Here is a 19,427-nt window from a genome sequence, read left to right on the forward strand (position 1 = left end):
TTTAAGGGGTGATGCCTTGTTTTATTTTGTCTACAGTGATGTACACAGATAGTTTATGAAGAAAGAAGATTCCACTTACAGTAACTGAAAATGCAGTGACATAGAAGCAACAACAATTTAACTTTAGAGAAGAACAGATATTACCTTTTATTCTTTAATGCATATGTAACAGTAATGGCAGACACATTATAATAAATAACATACTATGTTCACTGCGAGTAACCAGAAATTTGGGTCAAATAGCCTTCTGGTGCTGGCTTCAGTATAGAAATTAATGCTTTCAGGTTCCACTATGGATGGATCAGATGAACCCATACAGAGTGCTTACTAATAAGTCAAATCAGTGAAATGCACCTTCAAACAAGATAATAATGCTCCATTTGGAATAAAAGCAACTGAATATTCTTACAGTAGTCTATTTATCACCGTTTAAAAAAAAAAAAAAGGCAGAAAAGCATCATCTTCTTTAGATTCCATTAGGTGAAGACTTGATCATTTGAAAATGTTGTTGTCAAGTCCCATTTTACTTTTTTTGGTCTTTTGTTTCTTGTTTCTAGTTTTGGTAAATCTCTTATTTTATTCTGAAAGAATGGTGATGGAAGTGGCTTCATTGTTATGTTCCCTTGGAAAAGTTCTGCTCCTGATATTTCTGTGCAGGTACAAGATTTAGAACCTGCATACCTGCACCTAACCCTTACGTTATTGCATAATGTCAATTTAAGGTGCCACATCTAGCCTGAGAGCTGGAAGGAGGTGGACACTTCGGAGGATTGGCACCAGTTCTCCCAGCACCTTGACAGCGATGTTAACTTTGCTGTGAAATGAAGAGCATTTGCTTTAGTATGTCATTTCATAGCATCTAAGTATGGAATAAAAATACTTGGAAATACGTCTGTGTATACATCACCAACCATGATGACTGGCTTGATAAAGAATCCTTTTAAAGTTAGCCACACAGCTGCTGTGGCTTCACCATGAAAAAAAAAGATTTTTTGTGACTCTTAAGTCAGAGTAGCTCTCTCTGTGGCATTTTTTCTGGTAAATAAGTTCCTAATGCAACCCAGTAAGCCATTATTGAAACTGTTTCACTGTGAATAACTACTTCCTATGGTTTTTGAATACACTCGCTAAGGGAAATATTGATTACAATAATTGCTAAGATTAATTGTGGGACTGATTTTACTTTTATAGATAACTTCTGGTTAAAGGAAGGCATTTTTGACCATCAGCAAGAAATGTTTGCCTTGCAGGACAGACTCTGAAATATGTCCTGTTCTTGAAAATGAATTGCTCCCTCATGCTCTGCTGTTGTGAGATTTCACACAACCAGAAAGAGTTGTCTGCTTGTTCCTGTAGTATTCCAATTTTATCAAAGTATTTCCTTTCTTTTAATTCACTTCACCTAATTTTATGTTTATGGTCTGCTATTCTGAATATTACTTAAGAGATGTGAATAATTAGTCATAGCCTGGAGAGGATGGCACCTGCTCCATCTTTCTTACAGCCACCATGGTGCTTGCAGATTGAAAGTTTTGAGCTCTTTGCACCTCTACTCAGGACACATTTTTGTCTGGTTTACCCTGAAGTGGAGTGGAGATAATGTGTGTGGGCAAATATACTGTTTTAAGGGCCAGTTCTGTTAGCTAATAGTAATCAGCGTTTTCATTCCACAAGAGGAGAGTGTTTCACTGAGCTTAATGGAGGTGAAGTTGTGTGGAGATGAAATCATGGACAAGAAGTATCAGTTCCTTAGTTCTTTTTGGAAAAATAATTCTTGACCATGGTGGAAAGTCTTGCTTTTCTAAAGATTTTCACAGGCTTCATAAATAAGTGAAAAAAGTCAATTGGCCTACTTGTACCAAAAAACAGATGTGCAGCTTTGAAGTTTTAGTTTATTTTTACTCTCATCAAAATCAGTGGGGTAATTTGAAGAGTGGACAATATTTGGTGTATGGATGGAAAGATACCATCCAAGAGTGCCATGAATTTAGAACTGTAAAAGACACTGACCAAAGTCATCACTGGGTTTTAGGATTGTCCTTCTAAGCAGTTAACAATAATATTGAAATCGAGTCTTTAAAATGCTTTTATAGGTAGAAATGCTATAATGTGACGAAAGGCAATGGAGCATCAAAATGATGACTTCAATATAAAAATTAACATGATACATATGAAAATGATAAGGAAGTGGAAAGCCGTTACTTTGAAAAGATCAATACAAAAAAATTCAATAGAAACTGACAAGAGAAGTGAAAGCTCTTTGCTTGAATAAGATGAATATAAAATAGGGAGGAATAGAATCTGACAAGTAAGTGAAAGATCGCCACTTGCATGCGATCGATATAAAAACAAATGCAATGCAAAGTGAAAGAAAAAATAGAGGGTTCTTGCAAGAATAAGATCAATATGAAAATATGTACAATAGGAAAATACAGATCATTGCATCAGAGAGATCAGGGCATGTGATAATGTATATAAAGAATAATGTTACTCTAGTATACTTGCTTCTTTTATTATTATGCTTTTATTTTCAGTTACTCATTGAGATATGCCTTTATTTGGTCATCCCGTGGCAAAAATGTTTAGTTCTTTTTTCTTTTTCTTTCCCTAATAGCTTTTGCAAATTATTGCAAATCACAGGAAGGTGCTAGGGAAGCAAAGGAAGTACTTTGGTACACACTTTTAAAGAATATTGTCCACATCTTTGGAAGGAGTAGATCCAAATTCATATCCTCTACATCGTCCCTTTTCAGTGGCTTGTACTTTCTTTTTTGTGTGATTACTGCAGAAAGTTCCAGCCACCGGGTTCAAGAAGTTCTTGACTAAACTCAAAGTCGGGTCTCTGTGTCTGTGGGTGGTAGATTCCATTTTCCATTTGTAGCAGTTTTTCTGCAATCATTTTCCTCCCTTGTTCTTTTTTGCATGTAGTGGTATATATATGGCTTTCGGATGAGCTTGTTTTCTTCCTCTTCTTCCACCTGAGTAATGGCAGATATGACTGGCCTACAGAATCAGAGAGGGAGATAAATGTCTTTGTTCTCCCTCCTACTAATAAAGTCCAACAATTCCAAGTTGAGAATTCCAAGCTGATGGGCACTAATAAACCAACACAACATACCATCAAATGTGGGTATATTCAGTGCCCGCTCTTCTTGTTTCTACCTAAATGTTTAGTACACAGCTCTAACTTACCAGCTGTGGCAGAGCCTTCACAACAATGAGGTCTTCCGTACTTGTGTGTAATGATGGTATTGCAGAATCACAGTATGGATGACACTGGAAGGGACCTGTGGAGACCATCTAGTCCAACCTCATTCTCAAAGCAGAGTCAACTAGAGCAGATTGCTCAGAGCCATGTCCAGATGGCTTCTGAGTGTCTCCAAGGATGGAGGCACAGCTTTATAGTTAAAATCTCTCCTAGACAGTTCTTTCAGTTGTTTTGTTTATAAATAATTCAGTCCCTTGTCTTGCAAGAATACACTGTTTGCTAGTACTGAAGAGAGAGTAAGAAACGCGCGAGAGAGCTTTCTAGGCCTTGTGTTTCCATAGAGTTGAAGAAAATGAAGATGTTCCACATTATTAGAGTCACAAGACAATATTGACTAAAAGGAACGTTTATCTTGCTTCCTCCCTCCCCTTGAGGTTTTTGTAAGAATGGTCTAGAAATCTCCTATTAGCAGAAACATCATGACTCTGTGTGTGTGGAGAGGGGTTGTTGTTTGGGGTTTTTGGAGCAATAGCTGTAATGACACAGCTTTTTTTCAGGAAATATGTATCAGTTTTGCTTTATGGCACTGATATGTAATTTATTTACTACTGATGTTTCAAGCTCAATTTTCTGAAGTTTGGTTTGGCTTCTTAACACTAGTATTGACTACTGAAAAATACTTCAAATATCATCAATATGTGCAGATAGAGATATGGGAAAGGAAAAAAAAAAGAGTAATGCAATAAGCACTATGTAACTTTCTATGAGGGACTGATTGTCACAGAGCTAAATTCACCTTTTCTCTCTTAAGATTAGAATTGTAATAGCGCTGAGATTTCTTTGCTACCTGCTCAGATAAGTTGTTTGATTTATGATCTTTCGTGAATGGTCCATTAGCATTTTTCATGCATTCTGGTAGTTAAACTTTCCAAAGACAGAAGTATTACTTGAGTGTTTAATTTCAGTGCTTGATGTCATCTTGAAGTCACTGAATTGAACGATGAGACAGATGACCATTGTCATGACATAGTGGACTAAAGAAGAGGCAGCCAGAGGTCCTGCATTAGAACTTTGTTCTGTTTTTGTCTTTCAGATATACCCTGCAGACCTAAAAAATAATAATTAAAAATATGACAATGGAATATGTGCTGATATAGTGGCTGACAGTGTTGGTATTCAGTTTTGCTCTTCACATTGGAGGGAAAAAACATCTCAATTTACCACACAAATAGGCACTAATATCAGTGAGACTACTGCCATCAGTAAATTTGTATGCTTATGCATACATTGCTGATACATCTGCTGATTCAGTTTTTACTTGGAGATCCCACTGATCTACAAGTATTATTTGTAATATTTAGGGTAATGTAATGCTAATTAAATCAGTGAATACAGTCACTCGACGAAATGGTGAATTATGTCCTGATTTCAGACCCAAGGAATTCTAAAACATGTAATGGTAAGCCCTGCTAGTTTTTGCTTTTTCACAGAGAAAACAAACAAATATTCCAGTTGGGGTTTTTTTATTTTATTTAATTTTTTTAACCTAACAGCATCTTGCTGGATACAAATGCTGACAGCTCTAGGCAGATGAAGCAAGATCATGAGCAAAATATAAATTGCTGGAATGGCTAGTGGAAGACTAGAGTAGGACTGAAGTGATATGCAACCTGAGGGAAAATTAAGTAACTCCATTGTGAGAAATGTATTTTTTGTCTTAACCATAGATTGAACTGATTACTCACGGCTTTTGTGTATATATATGTGTGTATATATACACACATGTATATAACTGTATATTTACATAATTATGTATATAATCTATATAATTATTGTGAGGAATCGAGGTGTTTAGTATTTGTTCACGTTGTATTTTTTTGCCAGCTGTGTGAATGCTAAATTGATACTGGAACACAGATCAGTTTTGTTTTGAAGATCAACAGCTTTTCTCTGGGTATAGTTTTTAAAATGCAAGCATTTTTTTAAATTACTGAAATATATTTTACACACATAAGATGTCATTGTTACAGAAAATGAGATTTCAGGTGTATGACTTAGTGAGTAATCATCGGGTATCTCCACACATTCAAGAACTGAACTATAAATCTGTTCTTTCTAAAATTAATCTTTACTCACTGGAGTACAGGACTACCTCTGAGAGTTCAATCCTGAATGAAAAATCAGTAATTTTTAAGAAAAGTATCAGTAATACATGTTTTGTTTATGTATAATAGTTGCATCTTTACTTTTTGCCTAATTTTTAGCTCAGGAATGTGATGCTGATGTTAGTTATGTGGGTATTACTTGTGTTTTAATCCTTAACATCACTTGGTGTATGTGAAAATGACATAAAAATAGGTAAATGATTGATAGTTTTGTCTTACAGAAGTGAGCTGGAACAAGAATAAAATGTAGAAAATACAGAAGAAATTATATTCAGTCTTTCTGAACATAGATTAAATATTAAAAATGAGTTTGTATTATTTGTTTTTATATAAAGTCTTCTTGTCTGTATATAAACTAGTAAGTTGTTTGGGAATGGTGCTTTGTGTTATGCAAGAGTAAAGCCATTATATAGTGATCCAACCAATGTATAGTTCTGACAGTCTGCTGCAAGCTTGGATATACATCTCTAAATGGATAACTGCTGATTTTCCTTTTTTCTCAAGCAGTAGATCCATATGGAATAGTGAAATTTGAATGCCATTTTGGAGTGGGTTTTTCTGGTTTTTTTTTGGTTTTTTTTTTTAAATCTGACTCTATGTTTACTTCTTTTTAATCCAGAAGACATTGAATATTTTAAAACTATGTAAATACAAATGATGTATATATGCCTTTTTTATAAGTTTTGTATCTGTTTGTTGATGGTTGATGATGGAAAATGGCACAAAATATATAATTCATCAAAGATCTTTCTTTGTGCATCTCTGCAAGTAGCTTTGTTGCGGTTGGTCATATGGGGTTAATGTTTTATTTCTTGCTTCCCTTCAGAATAATCAGTACTAATTTTTGAGCTAATTTCATTAAATACTTTCTGCCTGTCTCACAAGCATTATTCTTCCCTTACTGTCTTGAAATGTCTCATTCAATGCTTCCAATTATTGATCTCCCTCAAGGAGTGTTTGGTTTTTGGTTTTGGGTATCTGACTACACGCCTGCACAGAACACACCTTTTCAGTTAATTTGTCATGAATGTCTCTCCATTTCTGCAACAGGTCGGTTCTTCCACCACTTCTCCTTCAGTTCTTCCATTTCTAGTCAATAAAATTTCCTTCCACTTTCAAATTATTCCTTAATTTGATCAGACTTCTCTGTCACGGGGAACGGGAGGTCAGAGGCAGAGGGACATTACACGGTTGTTTTTATTTTGCAGAAACCAGGAGGACAGTAGGTAATTGAAGAGTATGGCAGAGCTCTGCAATAGACTCTGTTCTTGTTCTGCCTCTGCTACAGTTCTTCTCTCAATCCCCTGCTCGTGTTTGTCTTAATACGTCAGGTCTTAATTCTCATTTTAAAATTTTCAAGGCATGAAAGGTTCCTGCTTATGTGATTAGATTGTATTTAGCAAAATGAAATCATAATACATCAATAAATAACTAATTAATCATGACAAATTACATAGCTACAGCAATTCTCTTTTCCATTCCCTTGCCTTAGGGGTTATAGTCTTCTGAGCAGATGATGGATAGTTTGTCTGCTTTTTCGGTCTGTTGTATGCTGTCATGAAGTGTGAACCGGATGCCTTTGACACTATTTTGTGCTTTGCTATGGCATAAGCTGTCAACAAGGGGAGCAGGGGAGAGATACCCGATGATTACTCATTGGGTCATACACCTGAAATCTCATTTTGTGAGAAAAAAAAATCTCTTTGGTTAGTCCTACAATGTGTCTTTAAATGTTGTCCTTGAAGTAAACTTGTAGGAGTCTGTTGTCCATAACATTTGTACCTTGCCAGTTTTTTGGTTCTGTCTTGTAGATACTGAAGGAATAAATTTTTTTCTGGTTTCTGCAAAAATAGGTATATCTTACCTAAAACAAGAAGAATTCTTTGAAGCTTAATATTTTTTATTTCTTGTCTCTACAAAAAATCTTTTTAAAAGCATTCCAGTGATCGGAAGCCTGAAGATCTGAAATAAAAAAATACTACATATATTGACATGGAAAAGTGATTTTTCTTTGACAGCTCTGCAAGCATCAGTCTATGTTCCAATTGTTGGATTGATGCTTTGAAAAAAATTCATGAAGTAATTTGTTTACATATGACTCTTCTGGAATAAGTTTACAACTGTAAAATGCTAGCCAGATGTTGACTCATAAACAATACAGAAACTACGTACATCATAAAGCTGCTTTTGTGCCAAAGTGCCAGATTATGTCAAGAAATCACTCAAAAGACCTTCAAAACATTAAAGAGTTAAAGTCTGTTACTGAGATCTGACAATGACATCAAGAATAAAGAAGTTGTTCCTGTTCTATAGCTAAGGAAGATGCTTAGTAAGATTATGATATGCCAAAGATTTTCCTGAAAGTCAGTATAATCAAAGTTAAAAGCATGTACATCAAATTGACTTAGCACTAACACCTTCAATGTTGTTACATCAGTTTACATAAGCCGGGGTCCCAGCTCTGGTTTCTTGACTACTGGTGATGGCTCATTTTATGAACCATTGTTCTATGCATAAAGCACTTAGAAGAACTGACTAAAGTAAAATACAACTCTTGTAGAGTGTTGTTGGATCCTAAAAGTGCCAAAATTTCTTAACTTTGCTTTTGGGTCACATGTTGTAATGGTGAAACAAATATTTATAAAGTCATGGTCAGATTTTCAGTTGGTATACACTGGAATACCATTATCAGTGGCTTTATGAAAATATGTCCACTTGCAACAGATGGGAATCTGGCCATTAGTCTACAGAATATTTGTACCAAGAAAGAAATTGCTTTTTAGATGAGAAACTGTATTGTTACATAGGTACTCTTTGTTGGTATGTATATAAAAATATGTATTTTGTTTGGTTTTATCATGCTGAGGCCCATCTCGTTAGCTGAAATTGAGTGTCCTCTCCTTTCAGTTACAGTAAATGACATAGCTATAGCTGAATCCAAACACATTTGCTGCTAAAGATGACTAGGATGATGAAAACTGCGAGGTGACATTGTACTCGAGACAGAATGATACTCGAGTATGGAGCTCAGTATTGCCTGTTGACTGTGAACTTCTTTATCACTGAAAGGCAAGTTATTCTCACTCTCAGCTATCTGATTTATTTGACCCTTCGTTATTGTTTCATAAGAGCTGGATCTGTCTATGTTAGTATTTTAGTTCAGAACAGAAGTGCCCTTTGGAAGAAAACATGTGTTTGGCCCAAGTTACTGCACTTGACATTGCTGAGCCATCTCAGCTGGATTCCCTTCTGATGACCTAAACCAGAAGGTGCACTCTCACAGTGCACCTGGCCCACATCAACTGTTAACAGGCGTTCAGGCTACAGCACACATTAGATGTAGCAGAAAATAAGATCTCCCAATCCCGTATAATATGAATGTCACATCTCTAGCACCAACTGTTTCAATATACAGACCTGCTTCCATTGCACTGCACTGCTGGCTGATACAGGTGAAGCCACTGAAACCAGTATGCTGTTAGAAAAACAAAAAGTCATGAGTTTCTCACCTAGGATAAGTCTTCTGTGGCTTCATACAGTCATTTTTTTTTAAAGTAATACGGAAAAAAAACCTGCTAGGTCTTTCCTTTTCCTTTTTTGAAACAATTGCTGAGATGGGTTGTTAGCAGATTTGGACCCTTATTTCCCTGGAGTACATCCTAAATTGATGCAGATTGTCGGGGCATGATGGGATTTAGCCGGTGCTAAGCTCCTGGCATTCAGTTTTGCTTCCTTCATTTATCAAATATGAAGGTTAAATATGTGTAGAAATGCCTGTAAGACTGAGGCTGAAGTTTGTTGTATTTCACTAGGTGATATGACTCTTTCTTAAAGCCTTATTTTAAATCCAGATTCATATTTTTATATATTCCTCCTTATCCTAGGGAATTTAGAACTCTGTATCCTCACTCCCTGACTTTAGTTGAAAGTAGATGTTTAAAATACTGTATGACTTCAGAGGTCTCTATAATGTACTCTTAATTGGTTTGGTTCCAGATGCGTTTTTTAACTCCATAGCAGTTGTTCCATATCTGTCTGTATTCCCTTAATACATTGGTCTCTTCCTATTTATAGAAGCACTTAGAGACCTCTAACTCAGCAGCTTCTCTGATTTTAAAAGTTGTCTTTATGCAGTACTTACTAATTTCAGGAAGGATTATGGCCCTTATGGGAAGCTAAAGTAGCTAAAATTTAGTGCACTTTAAACCATTAGGATAGGTATACATAAGGTGATAAGATTTCTTCTTAAACCATAGGGTAGGTATATATAAGGCGGTAAGATTTCTTTGCTCATCCATTCCAGTTGTTTTCTGCAACTTTACTGCCTCTTCCTGTGGTTTTATGTAATCACAAAGTAAATTAAAAACAAGGAGACCTTCAGCAAGCACATGATTGTAAAAATGTGTTTCTGTTTGGACATTGTTTGTAGAACACTCAAAGAGCTGCTCTATCGGGTGAATAAAGCAGTGAATACAGAAAGTTCAGATGAATCCTAGGAGAGTACTCATGGCATGGAAGTAGATAAAAAAACATGCAAAGAAGCTTAATTTTACTGTGTTCCCAAAGATCCTTTTGAATCTTTTATTATTTCAAAGGCATTCTGAGTCTTATGAAGTGATTTGTAAGGGTTTTCTTTTTCATTTGCTTTAAAAAATCTGAAGTGATAAGTCCTGGCTCCTAATTCTGTGATCTGCTTGTTGCATTAGACTGACAAAATACTTTGTACAGAGAGAGCAGCTGAACACTGCAAGGTTAAAGTGTTCTGAAGATGAAGGATGAAGTCAGTTCCCTGTGCAGTAAAGGAGTTTTGTCACTAACTTCAGGGAGACCAGGGTTCACCCCAAGAGTGGAATTCAGCTTGGCATCTCGCAAACACAGGACTGGGAGTCTGTGTTTGATTCCTCGTAGATTTGATGCTATAGATTAAATAAAAATAATATTTTTTTCTTCTTGTAAAGATACAGGAAACATCTTTGTTTATAGCAAGAAACAGCAATGTCTTCAGAGAGAGAAGGAGAACCTCTGTTTGGACAGGCAGCAGGCTTTGAACTTCCACCTTTCTAGTACCCTATAGCCCCTTCACCTTTAAGAGTTTTATTCATATTCCCTCTATATAACCCGGAAAACAACACCAAACCAAGCGTAATTAACAGTTGAGGTACAACACCTATGATGATGCCAGGCTATAGAATGACCATTTCTATTTTATTTTTATGTTCTGCTTTTGAGAAGGCATAATGCAGTTGCATGTGGGACAGATGTTTCATCTGTTGGAGAAAGGGGACTTCTTCCTTGGGTAGCTGAATTTTAAAAAGTATCTGTCCTCTTCCTCTTTGATGCAACCTTTGGCCAAAACCACCACCAACAAAAACAACAAAAGGAAAGGTTGTGGAAATTTCATTATTTTTAGTCCACAAGACTCGTCCATGAGATGGTTAGAATACTGACAAGGAGCAGGAGCTGTCATGACTGTACCAGCTCAGGTGATGAAACAACCCTTGGCTCATCATCATTTTTCTCATGTTTCCTGCTTGTGCACTGTATTTCCCTCACACTCGGTGTGTCTTGGATTTCTGTTGCCAGAGATACAGTTAGATAGATTAAACCAGCCTGCTATTCATTAATATTTCATTTATATGGGGATTAGATTAGAATCCATTAACCAAATCCACCGTATTATTTTAATATTTATTAAAATGCCCTAAACCTCAGAAAAAAATACTGTCTATGATATATATATATATATATGTTCTCCATAGATAATATCTATCAAACATACATATGTATGGACTATATATAGATATATGTTAATGTTGTAAAAAATTATCTATAGTTTATTTGCAAACATTTAATAATAATTAATCAAAAATTAATAAGAAAAGCAGTTTTACTTCCAATTCTTTTGCTGCACTAACTCTCTATAAAAATGCCTTCTTTGTGGTTATTAAATTTCGGATTCTAAAAGGGCCTTTTCTTTATTTGTAATGAAGGGTGATATATCAGAATAGGCAGGAAACAGCTTTTTGGTTGACAAATCCAATTCTTGATCTATCTAGTCTGTGTTACTTTAACAAACTGATCAAGCTCCGTCTTAAAAGACCTGGGCTCCTTGCTCGGGTCTCCTATCAGAAGGCCTTTCTAAGACCTTCTGCTCTAAAAAAGACCTCCTAATTACCTGATGTAATTTATTCTTAAGTAGTTTATATCCATTTCTTATTGTGCCAGTGCCATCCTTATGCCTACGTACCCTGAAAAGGGTTGTGCTTGCTTTCTAACTCTGCCTCATTTTTCTAGGTTATATTACTCAAACTCTTTGTCTCCTTTCAGAAGACAGGTTTTCTGCTCTTCACCAGGTACCTTAGTGGCCATTTACAGCACTTTTTCCACCCGCAGTTCGTCTCTGGCATAATGGACAAAACAAACACACAGTATCCCAGACAATGAGTCAAGCGATCTTTGTATTATTGTATTAATGTATCTCTATTTTTGCTGGAGGTACCTGTGCTTTCCAATTTACCATGGTTAGGGAGAGGATAGAAGGAATTGCTGTTGATGGCCAATATGTAAGAAAATTTGTAAGAACTTTTTCGTAGGTGATCTACATAAAACTAACATGTGATAGCATCCATTTCTGAATTGAGTTTTCAGACTACAAGTAATATAAATTATAATAGGAATTGGCAAAATAGTTTAAAAATTGCAGAAAGCATGAGCTAGGAGAGAGAACATTTTTGCATGAGTGGCCTGATTCTACTCTTTTCCTTCTCACTTAACCCAGCTTCTGCTTAGGATTTACTGATCCTATAAGGTGCTCTAGTGACTGGAAAGTTATTGAAGTGGTGGTACCTCGGCAGACTGAAGATGAAGTTCAATAAATTATTCCAAAACAACATTTCCAGACAGTCTTTTGATTGGTTTTGTTTGTTTTTGTTAACACCTAATTAAATTTCCTTTTAGAGAGAAGTCTTCATTAAAGATCAAGCATATCTCTATAGCTAGTTTAATTTGAGCATCACTATGATATCCTTTGAAACGCTAACAAAAAATTAGAGCAAAGTGAAGGAAGACCAGAGTTAAAATGTGTAATATAGTCATCTTTACTTTCTAAATGGCTGTTTTGTGGATATTTAATCCCTGATATTTCCATAGAAGTACAACATAATAATTTAAAAATAATACTTCATCTGTTTTTTTAAAGAAATAATTATTTCCAATTAGAAAGGCTACTTTGAAGTCATCTGTAAAAACTGAAAATAAATGGTAAAAAATCAGGAAGTGCTATAATTAGTTTAATAAGTTTATTCTGTTTTTCATTTTACTTAGGTTCTTACACTGTACATAGCTCTACAAAATCTGAAAGTCCTCCAGAACCACTCTAATCAGCAGTATCTTTCATATATTTTGTCTTCTTGCCATTTTCCCAGGAAAAAAAAAAAAACAACCTAGAGTACTTTATGGTTGTTTACATCAGGTATTTTTGCATTCTAAAATACATGCTGGTATATTTTCATATTCGAGCAAGCAAGGCAAAAAGCAACGTTCATCCTTCCCAACTTGTAAGATGCACAAACACTGTTATTGGCAATAGGTTGCAGTATATTATATGGGTGTCTTCTGTGTTTTATAGAGATAAATAACTCATTGAAAAATTATGAGTGTGTACTAAACAGTCTATGACTCTGCATTGTATTAACTCTTTTTTGTTGAGCTATAATAGAAACTTAATTCCATCTTCTCTTCTTGACATTTTTATCCTCATTTCCTTCTCCTGGGCGTTTCTTGTTTTAATGAGCTTTTACTGTGCTTCTCTAGCTATCAGCATGTGGCAGCTAAGCCAGTCAGCAGACAGCGTATGGTATTGCCAATTAATTTACTTGATTTGACACAGACACAACAGTATGCTAGACTTCAGTGTCTTCTTCAGGAAATTATTTATAGAAGTGTCTGGGACATAATGTCAGATATCTAATGGTGAGTAGAGAAGTTGTTCATTTAAAGAAAAAAGTACATGACATTTTATCATTTATACTTTTAATTAGGAGTGTAAAATATCTACTCTATAAAATTTTCTTTCATCAGTCTTAGATGTTGAAATTATTTGATTTTGTTATTGTTCCATATGCTAAAAATGGTACTTTAATACTTTACTTTTTACGCACCGTTGAATGCATATTACCCGGACAGTTCTGATTATCCAATAATTTTAAAATTAGATACGATAGGAAATACAAATGCTGCTTTCAAAGCAAGATTTTGTAACTCATTTATAATACAAGACCCAGCAGAGCATTACTTAAAATAATGACCTATCCAGTTGGAAATGCCACTATATAATAGCTATTGTATGTTAAATTTTAAGACTGGTTTTTTTTCCCTCCTGTGCTTTGAATGAAAAGAATACATTTCCTTTGCATTCATAAATCCTTGTTTTGATAAAAATGAACAAAATTTATTCAGTTTGTAATATTTTTACCATTTTTAATTCTTTATCTTTCAAAGTATGTAATTAATTCCTAATACAGTAAACCTACACACAACAGGACACTTTCAAATTAGCTGGGGGATGCTTTCAAAACTAAATACAAGTTATTACAGTGTTTGTAACTAATCTGATAAATTTGGTATTCTGGAGTACGTGTGCAAACTACAGTTAAAGCATGCACTTTGTAGATACACACTCCTATGATCTGCTCCTGTATCTAACAGTGTGCTTTGCTTATCTGTGTAAGTGGATGGAAATGCATCCTTTGGAGCTCTGTTTTATTTGCTTAACCTCTATAGAGAGGTTGGATAAAATACTCCCCAGTTCCCCCAGTTCTCGGAATTTTTCTATTATTCTCTTCTAACTGGTTTCTAATCAGCTGTGAAGTTTTTCTGGATGACTGTTTTGTGTTGGACACTTTCCTGTAGTTTTCTGTGGAAAGCCTAAGTAACTAAATTCAGATTTCTACACTACACTCTGAGGACCAGTTACCTTGGAGACAGTGTTCAGTTTGGAGCCACTATAATTTTTCCTTTGCTCTGGCCTTTTGCTCATGCTGAACTTTGCATCAGAGAAGTAGATGGCTTAAAACATGCATCTAAATTTGAAGGGTTGAAGTTCAAGTTACTACCAGAACAGTACTTCAAATTACTTTATTTTGGAATTATGTAGAAAATATGTATGTATGTGTGTGTGTATATATATGCACACACACATGTATATAAACCAGTGCAAAAATCTAATTAATTAAAAATACCTTAAAATAAAAAGACCATTCCTTCTTAGTCCAATGTAAATGAGACAGGTGTACAACTTTCCAATGACAGTTGAGAGTGTGTAACAGTCTATATAATTTCACATAAGCTGGAAGGAATGTAATCTTGAAAAAATTAGTGAAACACATAAGTCATAAAGAATAGTTTATGCCTTCAGTAGAGTTTCGATAATATCTTATTAGCAAGGCTGCAGGTGGAAGTTCCTGTGTCTGCATGCATATATACAAAAATATGCACTTGCAAATGTATTGTTCCTCTGTGCCCACTTTTAAATACCATAATATTTGATTGCAAATTTATATTTCATTCATAACAATAACTAGTCAGTGTTATCTTTAAAGAAATCAATGAGTCAACTTCATTAAAGAGGATATGGAAGTACAATACATTCCACATGCTAAAAGAAGATTAATGAACTGCTGAGAAACTCCCTTCTGCTCTACCCAGTGTGTATGTAGCTGCCGCGTCAGGGACCAGCAGCTGACATATTTTCAGATACAGCAAATAGCTCTCAGGCGTTTCAAATAAAGTTGTACTCTGCCTTGTATGCAGGCCAGGGCCTATACATTGAATAAATCATCAGAGTGTATTCCAGTTCTTTTAAAGAGAGCATGGTAGTGCTCTCTATTCTTTATTGATTGCATTTGCAGAGGAAAATTGAATCCATTCCTTGTCAAGGCCCCAAACCTCATGTCATAAAGAAGAAGGAAAAAAGGAAAAGATTGATGGAGTGCAGTGGAATTAGCCAGAAAGAATGATGTTTCCTATTGTGTGATGATAAATTTTATTTTTCATCTTGCCCATATCAAGTGAAAGGTAACAGTTGAAGTACTTTGAAGTAGTAATCTTCAAAGACTTAGCAGAATTGGAAATAAAGTTATTGGAGACTTGTCTCCAACTAGATTTTCTGCCAATTATCAGTCAAAAGCTCTTTCCTGTAGGGAAGTTAGCTCAAAAAGAAAGGCAAGTGTTTCTAGGACATACAGCATCTCAGTAGGTGTGGCTATAACACCTCTAAACATTTTATTTTACTAAAATGCATTTTTTTCATAACAGAAGAATAAATTAAATTCTCACTATATGCCTGAAGTCAATATAAATCCATGTCTCTCAAATTAGGGTATTCTGACAGGTGCCATGGTCTCTACTATGAGCTAGTGAAAATAGAACTGCATTGATTTTTATGTGCAAATTGAGAATCATGGTATTTTAGTAGGAACCGTTGGAAGAATAGTTTTGTTGCTGTTTATGAATGGTTTTGCTTGCTTTTCTTCAGTTGGCAAGTTTCTGTAGGCTTTAAACCAGAATCTGGAGATACTGGTTTGAAATTGCCTATTACCAGAGGTATTGCATTCAAAAAAAAAGGAGGGGACTTGATTTCCAGCTTGCCTTTTGAAGTCCAGAGTGTATTCCTAAGCAGAAATTAAAGAGTAATATAGGTTGTGAAAAACTACTTGAAGAAAAAAATTATTAAAGCTAAAATTCCCAGCACCCTTTTCCTTATTTACTGATTACTGGATTAGTTAACACAAATGTGGGTTCTTTCTATGCAAGTATACATGTACATCGAATGAAAACAAACAAACAAGCAAAAAACCCTGAATGAAGGGAGCAAGTTTGAATTACAAATAGCAAACTGCTCCAGGAGTAATTGTTTCACTGATTGTACAATCAGCTATTTACATATCAGTCCCACCAAATAAACTCTATGTGTCTGTTCCAAGCACAAGTTCTTGATGTCATAATGAGAAAGTGAATTAAGAGGAAAGTGATATTTGTTGAAATTACATGTGTGCTGTTAAAATTTATTTCTGAAATGAGATCTGGGTACTTAACTATGAATTTTGGTAGTGCAGGAAAATACGTTTTTCAGTACCTGAGAACAGATATATTATATACTGTTAGTCGCCTTTTCCAAGTTTTATTTCATTTTACTTCTGTTTGAAAGCTCTGTTCTTGTTGCTTATCTTGAATGCCACTTTTTTTTTTTTTTTTTAATTCCAACTTCATGTGTTGTTTTGGGTTTTTTTTCCCCTGGTGCAAGTTCTTGGATTTTTTTATGGTGTTGTGTTTGTCTCTGGGAGAAAATTGTAGAGGAGGAGGAGGAAGGGGAAAGTGGGATGTAAAAAAGATCATAAAACTCTTGACTGACTATGAAGCATCACTTCTCCACAAATGTTACAAATAAGATCTAGTAAGCTATATTTCTTATTTTATAGCCTAATCTCAACAAGTCTAATAAAATGTTGAAATTATTATTCCAATATGTCCATTCGGTACGTATTTTACTATTTGTGGATTGTCTCCTTAGTTTCTCCTTTCTTTTTTGTGCATGTATTTTTAATAGATATTTATATATGTATGAATGTGTATGAATATGTGTACGAATATAACCCTGCAATACATTTTTGGATGATATTACACAGACACTATTTGCAACAGTATTTGTAAATGTAGTAATATGTTTAATGTGTTTTTACTGAATCTAATTTATTTGTTAGTAAGCTTACTGTCCGAAGGAAATCTTTTCTTTAGATATATTGTACCACATTTCATATGTGAAGAATTTTTTTTCATGGGTTGCATAGACAATGATTTAGAAAAGCATTTATAAGCTTGATTAACTTAATATTTTTTTCCTGATTAAGTGTTTTGCTGAATAGGGATGTCAGTGGTCTGACCAGGGTGGTAAAGTCACTGACAGATTTGGGAGTAGAGGCTGCAGCAATTTTAAGTCAGGTCACAAGGCCAAAGAAGTGCATTGGTTTATATTGTTATGGGGTTTGGGAATTCATACAGGACCCTGAAACCTAAATGCTTTGTCAGCTGGCAAAGAGGAAAGAGCTATTTTCTCCCATGTGCGTTAAGTAAGTGCCCTAAGCTCCAGTGCCCTAAATGCCACCAGGAACCATTGGCATAGGCTTCCACTGGGCAAGTACTCAGTATATCAGATGAGGAAACGGTAACATGAAAAAATAAAAATTCAAGCACAAAAGGAAATTCTTGTCTGAGTAAGTAAAGGACAGAGCTTCTAATTACTTCTGGAAGTAAGATCTGAAACAAAGTCAAGTTTAGAAAGTCTGTACATAATGCTTAATTACACAGTAGATCAAACTGGATCTAAAAATAATCACTGAACAGTAACCATTTAAAAATTGTAATAAACTTCTCATGGTGCCTCAGGGAATTATTCCTCTTTCTTAAGTAAACATATATGTATTTATAACTATCTACTTGATAAAGAGACAGGTATATAGTACAAGCTTATTTTTTACAGGGAATCTCAAGAGTTGGAAATTTAATTTGCTATTTCTATAAAAAGCTGTATCTTGAGAGAGTAATATTATCTTAAAACAACTTTGAAAAAAACAGATAAACCTTTCTGCAAAACACATGGTGTAGCAATTTTCTCCTTAACCTTTAAAAACAAGCCTATAAAATTTAATGTTGTGATCTCATTTCTCTAGTACCTGTTAACAACCTCACTTTGGAAATGGGTTGTCAAATGTTAACTTTCAACCTGTCCTTATTTTTACTGTTTCTTTTTTTCACAGTAGCAGAGGGCTAGAATGTAGACCTACATACCAAATTTTGTACTGTGATGCCACTCATGTGCCTTAAATGTGAACTGCTTTTATTTCAGCTTGACTTGCTCATTTGCAAGAGAAGTTGAATTTTCTTTCCTGTGTGCAATACCGTAGCATAAGCAGGAACTGTATGACAGTGTTGGCTTTCATAGGATTTATACCCACATCTTTAGCTGTTTTGAAATGGTGGGGTTTTTCCCCTCTAGTTCCCTTTCTAGTCTTGGCTTGCTAATCTAGGTGTTTCAATTTTAGAAACATTACTTGCAATGCCATTAGGCAACAGAAAAGTAAGAATTAGTGACCAAACCAACAAAAAGCCCGTGCTCTTTCTAATTAACTGAATACCTGCTATTGCCTAACATGAAGATTTTTCAGGGGAAATTAATGAGTTATTTAGAGCTGATTAAATGAGGTGAAAAGCATAGTTTATCATAATTTATATCATAAGGTATTTTGTACCACAATAAAATTTCATTGACTACAGACTATAGTCAATTGACTATTAGTGTAGCAGTGTTCATCACTTTTAGAGTAAGTCTCCCCACATATCTTTTGTTGAAAAAGGCACAGAACATGCTAATATATTTGATTGATTGTATAATATATTTGTAGGAGATAATGACTGTGTAAATAAGCCAGTAGTCATTGCATACAAATAATGCAATAGGAAAAAGAAAGCATGAGGAACTCAAAGAAAATTCCCAAAGAAGAGGAGTGTGTTTCTTTAAATTTAATTTGTTGATTTCTGCAATAGTTCAGTTTGCTTTTTGTAGTCATTGCTGCTTGTGTTAGGATGTAACTTTGTAATACCAAATATGTTTTGTCTTTGACAGCAACAATAGTGTTAAATGAACTCAATTGGACTGCAGCGTTGGATGATGTATTCAAGCGGAATAGAGAAGAAGACCCCACTTTATTATGGCAGGTTTTCGGTAGTGCAACTGGCCTCGCTAGGTATTATCCAGGTAACTGAAGTCTCCTAAAGAACTGTCCTATGCCACGTTTTGCCTTAAAAATATTCTGAATTAGTTACAAGCAATAAAAGATAACTACAGATTACTTTCTTACATAGATGGGGCTTCTGTATATCAGAAGTCACTCAAAGACTGTGAAATAATTTTAACATAAAGCTAGTATGAGGGGGAAGAAACAGAGTGAAATATGTAACTAATATTTTTTACAGTCAGAGGAGCAGAAGAGGACGTACTG

The 19,427-nt window shown here is 34.9% G+C and overlaps 1 protein-coding gene across 4 annotated transcripts in view; it reads left to right on the forward strand.

Annotated features, from left to right (window-relative positions):
• CACNA2D1 (calcium voltage-gated channel auxiliary subunit alpha2delta 1) overlaps window positions 1-19,427 on the forward strand; it is a 434,233-nt gene that overhangs the window by 278,132 nt on the left and 136,674 nt on the right. For all 4 annotated transcript variants that reach the window (XM_059817310.1, XM_059817312.1, XM_059817311.1 and 1 more), the window contains exon 7: window positions 19,052-19,183. In XM_059817310.1, coding sequence (XP_059673293.1) covers window positions 19,052-19,183 — 132 coding nt within the window. The remainder of the gene's footprint in view (window positions 1-19,051; window positions 19,184-19,427) is intronic.

Source organism: Gavia stellata, chromosome 4 (genome assembly GCF_030936135.1).
Source record: "Gavia stellata isolate bGavSte3 chromosome 4, bGavSte3.hap2, whole genome shotgun sequence".
Lineage (NCBI taxonomy): Eukaryota > Metazoa > Chordata > Aves > Gaviiformes > Gaviidae > Gavia > Gavia stellata.